Raw genomic sequence first — 9,188 nt, 5'->3', positions numbered from 1 at the left:
AACATAGCGGTTAGCAGATCAATGAATGAGAGGGCAGCGTTACCAGAGTTGCCCATTTACCACACCTGGTTACAGCACAGTAGGGCTATTGCAGACAGAAACAATACTGTACGTCGATGTTTCCTGTCGGCTCAATTTTTGAGTGGACTTTGCTGTTCCGATTCGCATATACGCATATATTATTATATACGCATATATTCGCATATACCGAATGGTATACGAGTGGAGCGACTGAGCGGAGCGCACACGCATAGAGGGGGATAATACGCAGAGCGTCACACCACGTAAAAGTGAAACCTGAGCGGTGAACTAATTTTCGGCAGCCAAAATTTCGGTGCATCTCTAATTATTGGCGACATCAGAAATTGATATTATATAATAGATGCTTTTTTGAACATTTTAGAAATTAAAAAATATTAAAAAAAGATTTTTTACACGGCACCCCTGCTCTCGACAGACGGTTCCCGGTTGGGAAACACTGATCTAATCCATTCACAAAATCAAGTGCTGCCCCCCCCCTATTTTTTCTCGTTTGACAAGCCATTTCACTAGAGTATACGTCATAATATTGAAGAAAATACGCAAATTCCGCTTCATGCAGACTGTCATCTTCTGACAAATTTCAGAAAGCAACAACATGAATTGAGCCTGGAGATTCACATCACTATCTTATTTCAAGGCCTTACATAATACGTACCTTCACTGCTCCATTTTACACAGATGAACACACCATGTCTCCTTTAAACAAGCTGGGATTAATATGTACTGGCTTTTGAATGCTTTTCTTATAGGGAAACAAGGGACCGACACAAAGTTTCTCTATACACCTTCCTCTCACACACACGCACACTTGAAGACCGAGAATAATCGCTCTGAAAGCATGGAGCCTACCGAGATTAACACTATCCCCAATGGAAAGGGGCACGAAGCTGGTGAGGAGACAACTGCAACTGCAATAAAAAGCCAATCAGAAGATGCAGCTCAGTAAGTATTCGCTCAAGGGTGCTATATAATGTCTGTCTGGTTAAGGATGGTTTATTGTCAGTCATCCAATGTGTGGAGATTTAGTAATACAGTTTCAGTTGGTATAAGCTTTATCATTCAATCCATCATTCAGTCTATTGTAGGGGTGTCTTAAGCTTTTGTTAGAGCATATGTACAGTATGTGTGAACATTAGTGTGTGTTTTTGCAATATCTTCCAGCTAGCATTAAAGCTTCCAGTCATGTCATCTTAATAAGGTGAAACCTGTCTGTCATCACAGTCCTAAATGTCACTGAACAGCACAGTTCAGTCATCACTGGGCACATTCAGTAGCACTGATGTTATGCTCTCATAACTGTGTTCACAGCTCCAATGTGTCTGTGATTGTGTAGATGTTTTTGTGCAAATGAATGCTTATGGGTGTTTCTTCAACTACAGGAACTTTTTATGTGGCAACAATAGATTTTTAGTCAAACTAACTTTGTTCTTTAGGTTATATTTGTTCTTTAGGTCACATTAAAATACAAATGCCTTTAATATATAGATTTGATTGTTTTACCCTTTTCTCAGACCCAGACAATCAATGTTTTAATATGAAAATAATCACAAAATTATGTTATTAACTGTTTAAAACTGATGATCTACACATTGTGTAAAATAAATTTTCAACTTCTATTTTGTGAAAATTATATATTTAATTAAGATAAAACACATATAATGCTGGCTATGAATTTAGCCGTAACAAGACAAAGGCAGTTTCATTTAAAAATGTTGCAAAATGCATAATGTTTTGGTTTAGAAAAAAATAACTGAATGCTCCTCTGAGGCATGTTGCTAGTAGGAAAAAAACATTTTAGTGAGAATGCAAAAAGTTTCCTTTAAGGTAATAATTTTTTTTCTCTGCAAGATTTAAAAGTGCCTTTAGTTGAAGAAACACCTGTATGTTATTTTATATGCAAAACAAAATCATCCTGCATGTAGAAGAACCGCTCGCCTTCACATAAGCAAATCAAATGTTTCTCAACTAGACATCACTTTCTCCTGATTGTGGCCACTTGCCTTCAGTAGTGTTTATCTAAAGGTGTGTTATATGTCTCTTGTGCTTTCGTGGATGCGGCTCCTACACTGCTCTGTAGGGAACTTGTACCAAATAGCACTGAAAATGCCAGGTATGTCATACAGAGAGCGGAATCATTAGCAAACAAAACTGTTTTTTTTCTGCAGCTGCACATCATGCACCTGTAAATAAAGCACCCACACTAAATCAGTGTTTTGGTGATGTTAGCCCTTTAGTAAGTTTCCTTTGACAGTGCACTGCCAGGCAATCTCTCATGGGTGTTATGTGTGTCTTTATTACTGACAGAACTCCAGGTAATGCAGAGGCAAACCTGGCAGAAAGCTCGGAGTTCCTGTCCAATGCAGATGACAAGAAAACTCCTCGCTTCACGGATGTAAGTTGAGCTTTTGGTAAGATTTCATGTATGGCATTTTGTGAACATGTGCCAGACAAGATAATATTTTTCAGATGTGAATGTGTGGACTAACTGCTCTGTTGTTCTTTTTAGTTTGAGGGAAAGACTTCTTTTGGGATGTCCGTCTTCAATTTGGGAAACGCCATCATGGGAAGTGGAATTTTGGGATTAGCGTATGCAATGGCCAACACGGGCATTGTCCTCTTTATGTAAGTTACAGATTTAGGTTAAACTCCATACATTCAGTTTGTAAGGGAAATGCCTTTATGGAGAATAGATAGTTCACTTTGAGCTAGAATTAATAAATTCATTGTGCGTTTGATACCATCATAAACCACTTTGTGGGGAAACATTAGAGCCAGAATTGATCATGTTTTTTACTGCAGATCTGATATTTTATTGAGAATTAAAGCCATTGTTGTTCTTGCTGAATATGTATCCTAATGCGTTTATTGTAGTGTGTATTAATAAGCTAATTAAATTGTCATCATGCTGTTATTTGATTATATTAATATGTCATCATGCAGTATAATTGATTATATTAATGAATCCAATTGTGAAGTACTTACTTTATCTTGTACAACAATTCTGGTCCCTATATTTGACTCAATGTACACTACCATTCTAAAATTTGGGGTCAGTAAGACATTTTTTTGAAAGAAAGAAAGAAAGAAAGAAGTACTTTTTTCACTAAAATTTATCACAATGTCACAGCTTCCCTACAGTTTGTTTGTTGTCATGATCTATGTTAATTCCCATTCTGTGAACTGGTGTTCCCGCTGTATTAATCCTCTAGTAAAGCAGCTTTTATTAGAAAAGTCAGATTGCCAGAGAGATTTGTTTCCTGACTGACCTTCGGTAGAGCTGAGCGGGCTGTACCAGGACACTCACTTTGCACGGGAGCTCTGCATTCACGCCAGACGTGCTGTATTAGTTTCGTTAACAAAGAGTCTGTCATCTACTGTAGGTATGATCTAAAGGTCTGTGCTACTTAAAATGGGCTCTCTGCTGTGATCATGAAGATTAGGTTGTACATGCTTTATGAAAACCAGTCAGGCCTTTTAATCTGGGTTGAGCAATGTACAGAGGATTTTTTTATTTTCCTTTCTGAGAGGGCTTTGGGTTTGAGCTGTTTGGTGTGACTGGGGTTCTGCGATATTTGGCACACTTGAACTCTCCATACTCCCGATTCTTTACGTGTGGTACCTGTCTGATCTGAGAACAGTGTTTCTCCAGTGCTGATTGTGGCTTCGGGCTACTCATAAATCAATCCCAGACACAATTTAATAATGCAGCTAATGTTCCTTTCAATAGTAGTGCAGCTCTTGGGAATGAATTCTTAAGGTTTATGGGAGTTTCTTAGACCTTGCTATGAGGATATCATTGTGGAGTCTCAGGATATGATGTACTGTATGCTAGTATAATAACATTTATTTGTATTCTTCTATATGCTTTATGGCTTATGATGAGCATTTTGTACTCTACAGGCTATCGTAAATTTTATGCTGATTTTTGTTGTATATGGTGTACAGTATATAGATGAAGATAGAGGACAGATTCTGAAATGTTGATGTTGGGTTTCGCCCGTGTGAGCTGTGGGTTGACTTCAGGCTCGATTTTGTTGTGTCACTTTGAATCTTGGCAGCGGTTCTCTAGAGACGAGAGTGAATCCATGACTCCTGGAAATACACAACATCACAAACAAGGATAACTTATCTATCTAGCATCACAAAACAGCGTGTGGCGTTCCTATTCCTCTTTTCTTACAAGAGTGACAGCAAACAGAGGCTCCTGCGCTCAGATTTCTCCTGAGAAAAAGACCCTAGTAAACTCACATTTGTCTCCTGTGGAGTTTCGGAATAGATTTCAACAAACTGTCATTATCATATATATTTATATGTGTATTTGCTTCTATTTTTTAAAGAAATTTAAGGAGAAGCATCTGGGACAATGTTATTACCTAAATTATCTGGGGGCTCTATTGGTAGTCTTTGAAAGAGCAGCTCTTTGTGGAAGATTATGACAAACCGAAAAATCCCCAACTTTTGCCTTGAAATTCGGCTTCCTGTGGCTTACTGGGACATGTTATTGCTCAAGGACATGCATTTATTTCATGTTCCTGGAATAAAAAGACAAGTCTCAAAACAGTGGGAGCAAGAATTGTGTCATACAAAGTAGATACTTAGAAAATCTGATATGATGATTTGCTGTAGCACCACGCTCAATTAATTTTTCATGTATTTTTCTCCATTAAAATAATCTTTTATAGCATCCGTGACAGAGTACTGCTGGAGTCTCAATTAACATTGTGCTTGAGTCACCCACTTCTTCCATTTGCTTAAGATGTGTTTATCCATTAATTTAAGAACTGATGAAGCCACTTGGATAAACGGCCTTCAGTAAATGGAGAAACACATCCAGACACTCCTGAATGAATTGTGTGTGTGATACAAAGTTAACAGTAATTTGTCTTCAGATTTTTACAAGGCATTCTAGCACCATAGCATTCAAGACTGGTCTTGATCTCAGATTTAACGCTCTTGGAAAAAAAAAATAATATGGCAAATTATTTGAGTGAAATTTTGAGTATTAATACATTTCATTCAACAGATAAAATGATCTAATTAAAAGTTTTGTATATTTTCATCATGCGTATCTATACCTTTCAAAAGTATGGGGTCATTAAGATTATTTTTGAAAGAAATGAATTAATATTTTTATTCAGCAAGGAAACATTGATCAAAAGTGACAATAAAGACTTTAATAATTACAAAAGATTTTATTTTAAATAAATCTTGTTCTTTTCTATTCATCCAAGACATTTAAAGACTCAAGTAAGTAGAGTGTTCCAATTCAGTCACTTGTGAGATTTCATTTTAGTTAGGAAGCTTTCGAAGGCAGCAACTAGCTTTTGGAACAGATATAACTCCTAAATTAAGACCTTTTTTCTTTGTCTTTTGGGGCTTGGATGATATCAAATTTCTCATCACAATCAGCTGATGTTTGGATACTGAACTGATCGCATAGTGCCTTCATTCAAGCCACCTGCATCCACTAACACACTGCAGCTGGTGAACAAATCGCATGTTCTGTCTCAGATTTTTCAAAGCTTTTTATTCTCATAATGCTGCCTCCTCGAGCGTAATTTGTTATTAAATGCGAGTGATTAGCTGTACTAGTTGTGCTCCACTTATTTAAATATTTGTGGAATGTTAGTCAAGGCTGGGAGTTTTTTTTTTATTTTTTGATGATGATGATTATCCATTTTGGAGCTTGTGTAAGTCAGGGCACCGCCGTTTCCAGCAGAACTGCACTCGTTGACTTCTCCTCCTGCAGTTCAGCCACGTCATTTGGAAAAAAGAAGGAAAAGGGAAAACGTGAGAAAGTGCGGAGTTGAAACTGAGTGCTTGGCAGAGAAGGCCTGGTCAGTAAAGATGCCCAGACATTCTGGACCTAGGAAAAGGGACTAAACAGGACATTTGCATGGAGGAAAAAGAGTCAGTAGAGCGTATTTCGGGTTCCCAGCTTGAGATGTTTGTCCAGATGTTGGCAGCTGGAGGGTGCCATTGCACTTATGGGCTGTCTGTGACTAGCCTGTGATTACGCTGTCTAGTATTTTTCCACCTTACTGAGACTATAACCTCTTTTCAGCTCTTAGAATTAGGCCTGTAAATATTTTTTTAATTCTATATTCTATATATTAATATAAACATAGCATATTTATAAATGATAGATATACAGTGACATTAATTTTTTTTATTCTAAATTATTCAATTATACTGTAAATACAAGAAATCAAATATATCTGACATGTTGTCATAGAAAATAAAAATAAATAATCATAGAAAATAATTGATATACATTTAATTTATGTTTGTATGTATATAATTTATATATGATAATTATAACTATAATTATAAAATAACAGTTTTAATGCACTTGACAAAATAACAGAATTAGATACATGTCAAAAGTTGAGGTTTTATTGACAAAAATAAGTATTAAAAATTTATCATTTAACTTTAAATCTGCAATGGAGTACAAAAAGTGGAAATCAGGATTAGACCTAAAATAGTCTTCAGAATCATTCATACATGTGAAAATCAGCTGAGAATTCAACAAATAGTTGTAACCTGGCTCAGAGGAAAACAAGAATCATGTCTGTGGCAGCTTTTCTGGTAATTAAGTGACAATACAAGGTTTTCAATAGCAAAAATGTTACAAAATGCACATTTTGAGAAAGTGTTGGATTTATAATGAAAATATATACAGAAAATATAATGTAGGGCAGTGTAATAATATTCTATGACTGACATAAATTCCTTTTTATGATAGCTTTTTTTCATAATTGGCATAAATATATTTAATTTCTTGTTTTTATCCTAGAATATTACTTTGTCTTGAGTGGCATTATCCCATGTGTGCTTTGAGCCCTTTCAGTTCTGTGCTTTTGAACCAACGGCTGTTTTACAGTACTCTGTAAATATAACACATTGACATTTGGTTCCAGTTGCAGTTATTTTGTCTTTTCTGTCTTGCAGAATTCTCCTCACTGCTGTCGCTGGTCTGTCTTCATACTCCATTCACCTGCTGCTAAAATCTTCAGGCGTTGTGGGTGAGTATTTCATCACACTGACCCAGTACCAGTTTAAAGCTCTCCTCTGTAGTTAAGACTATAATTTGGATATGAAAACTGTTCCTGAACCTTTACCCTGCTAAAATGAAGAGCTGATTTAGATGGAGGTGTTAACTGATGTGACATTGCTCTCGTTGTTGGCTCAGTGACCATCTGCCTCACTCCTCTGTGAGAGATTTTAATTGGCCAGAATATTTCTGGTGTGGAACTGCACTCGTTGACTTCTCCTCCTGCAGTTCAGCCACGTCATTTGGAAAAAAGAAGGAAAAGGGAAAACGTGAGAAAGTGCGGAGTTGAAACTGAGTGCTTGGCAGAGAAGGCCTGGTCAGTAAAGATGCCCAGACATTCTGGACCTAGGAAAAGGGACTAAACAGGACATTTGCATGGAGGAAAAAGAGTCAGTAGAGCGTATTTCGGGTTCCCAGCTTGAGATGTTTGTCCAGATGTTGGCAGCTGGAGGGTGCCATTGCACTTATGGGCTGTCTGTGACTAGCCTGTGATTACGCTGTCTAGTATTTTTCCACCTTACTGAGACTATAACCTCTTTTCAGCTCTTAGAATTAGGCCTGTAAATATTTTTTTAATTCTATATTCTATATATTAATATAAACATAGCATATTTATAAATGATAGATATACAGTGACATTAATTTTTTTTATTCTAAATTATTCAATTATACTGTAAATACAAGAAATCAAATATATCTGACATGTTGTCATAGAAAATAAAAATAAATAATCATAGAAAATAATTGATATACATTTAATTTATGTTTGTATGTATATAATTTATATATGATAATTATAACTATAATTATAAAATAACAGTTTTAATGCACTTGACAAAATAACAGAATTAGATACATGTCAAAAGTTGAGGTTTTATTGACAAAAATAAGTATTAAAAATTTATCATTTAACTTTAAATCTGCAATGGAGTACAAAAAGTGGAAATCAGGATTAGACCTAAAATAGTCTTCAGAATCATTCATACATGTGAAAATCAGCTGAGAATTCAACAAATAGTTGTAACCTGGCTCAGAGGAAAACAAGAATCATGTCTGTGGCAGCTTTTCTGGTAATTAAGTGACAATACAAGGTTTTCAATAGCAAAAATGTTACAAAATGCACATTTTGAGAAAGTGTTGGATTTATAATGAAAATATATACAGAAAATATAATGTAGGGCAGTGTAATAATATTCTATGACTGACATAAATTCCTTTTTATGATAGCTTTTTTTCATAATTGGCATAAATATATTTAATTTCTTGTTTTTATCCTAGAATATTACTTTGTCTTGAGTGGCATTATCCCATGTGTGCTTTGAGCCCTTTCAGTTCTGTGCTTTTGAACCAACGGCTGTTTTACAGTACTCTGTAAATATAACACATTGACATTTGGTTCCAGTTGCAGTTATTTTGTCTTTTCTGTCTTGCAGAATTCTCCTCACTGCTGTCGCTGGTCTGTCTTCATACTCCATTCACCTGCTGCTAAAATCTTCAGGCGTTGTGGGTGAGTATTTCATCACACTGACCCAGTACCAGTTTAAAGCTCTCCTCTGTAGTTAAGACTATAATTTGGATATGAAAACTGTTCCTGAACCTTTACCCTGCTAAAATGAAGAGCTGATTTAGATGGAGGTGTTAACTGATGTGACATTGCTCTCGTTGTTGGCTCAGTGACCATCTGCCTCACTCCTCTGTGAGAGATTTTAATTGGCCAGAATATTTCTGGTGTGCATTAGGCTAAAAATAGCCGAGCGTCTGCTGTGCTTGATCAACTGTGCCTGTCATTGTCAGTGCTATATCAACTATAAGCCCATGGTTACATTGTTTCCCCAAACCCACGTTTACCACATGGTTACCTTGAAAAACTAACAAACCTTACATATACCGTGATATCCGTGATAGTCGTTTTTAATAATGAATAAATTTGAATGCTATAAAAACAGAATCTGATTTAATTAGTAAGACTATATTACTTGGAAGACATGTTTGTGATATAATTATTATTATTATCAAATACAGTTTTAAATGTATTGTAATTATTCAGAGGAAGAAAAATATTTGGGGGGGGGGATTAGCTGTATATTAA

General features: G+C 35.8%; 1 protein-coding gene across 2 annotated transcripts in view; it reads left to right on the top strand.

The window, feature by feature from the left end:
- Positions 1 to 9,188, top strand: part of LOC107718202 (sodium-coupled neutral amino acid transporter 3-like) — a 49,186-nt gene that overhangs the window by 24,582 nt on the left and 15,416 nt on the right. For both annotated transcript variants that reach the window (XM_016525181.1, XM_016525180.1), the window contains exons 2-6: positions 792 to 984; positions 2,120 to 2,152; positions 2,347 to 2,434; positions 2,549 to 2,664; positions 6,997 to 7,070. In XM_016525181.1, coding sequence (XP_016380667.1) covers positions 881 to 984; positions 2,120 to 2,152; positions 2,347 to 2,434; positions 2,549 to 2,664; positions 6,997 to 7,070 — 415 coding nt within the window. In that variant the 5' untranslated portion in view covers positions 792 to 880. The remainder of the gene's footprint in view (positions 1 to 791; positions 985 to 2,119; positions 2,153 to 2,346; positions 2,435 to 2,548; positions 2,665 to 6,996; positions 7,071 to 9,188) is intronic.

This window comes from Sinocyclocheilus rhinocerous, unplaced genomic scaffold, assembly GCF_001515625.1.
Source record: "Sinocyclocheilus rhinocerous isolate Xijiao unplaced genomic scaffold, SAMN03320098_v1.1 scaffold1111, whole genome shotgun sequence".
Taxonomy (NCBI): Eukaryota; Metazoa; Chordata; class Actinopteri; order Cypriniformes; family Cyprinidae; genus Sinocyclocheilus; species Sinocyclocheilus rhinocerous.
Note: the sequence above shows the minus strand (reverse complement) of the source record. Positions and strands in the feature narration are given on the sequence as shown.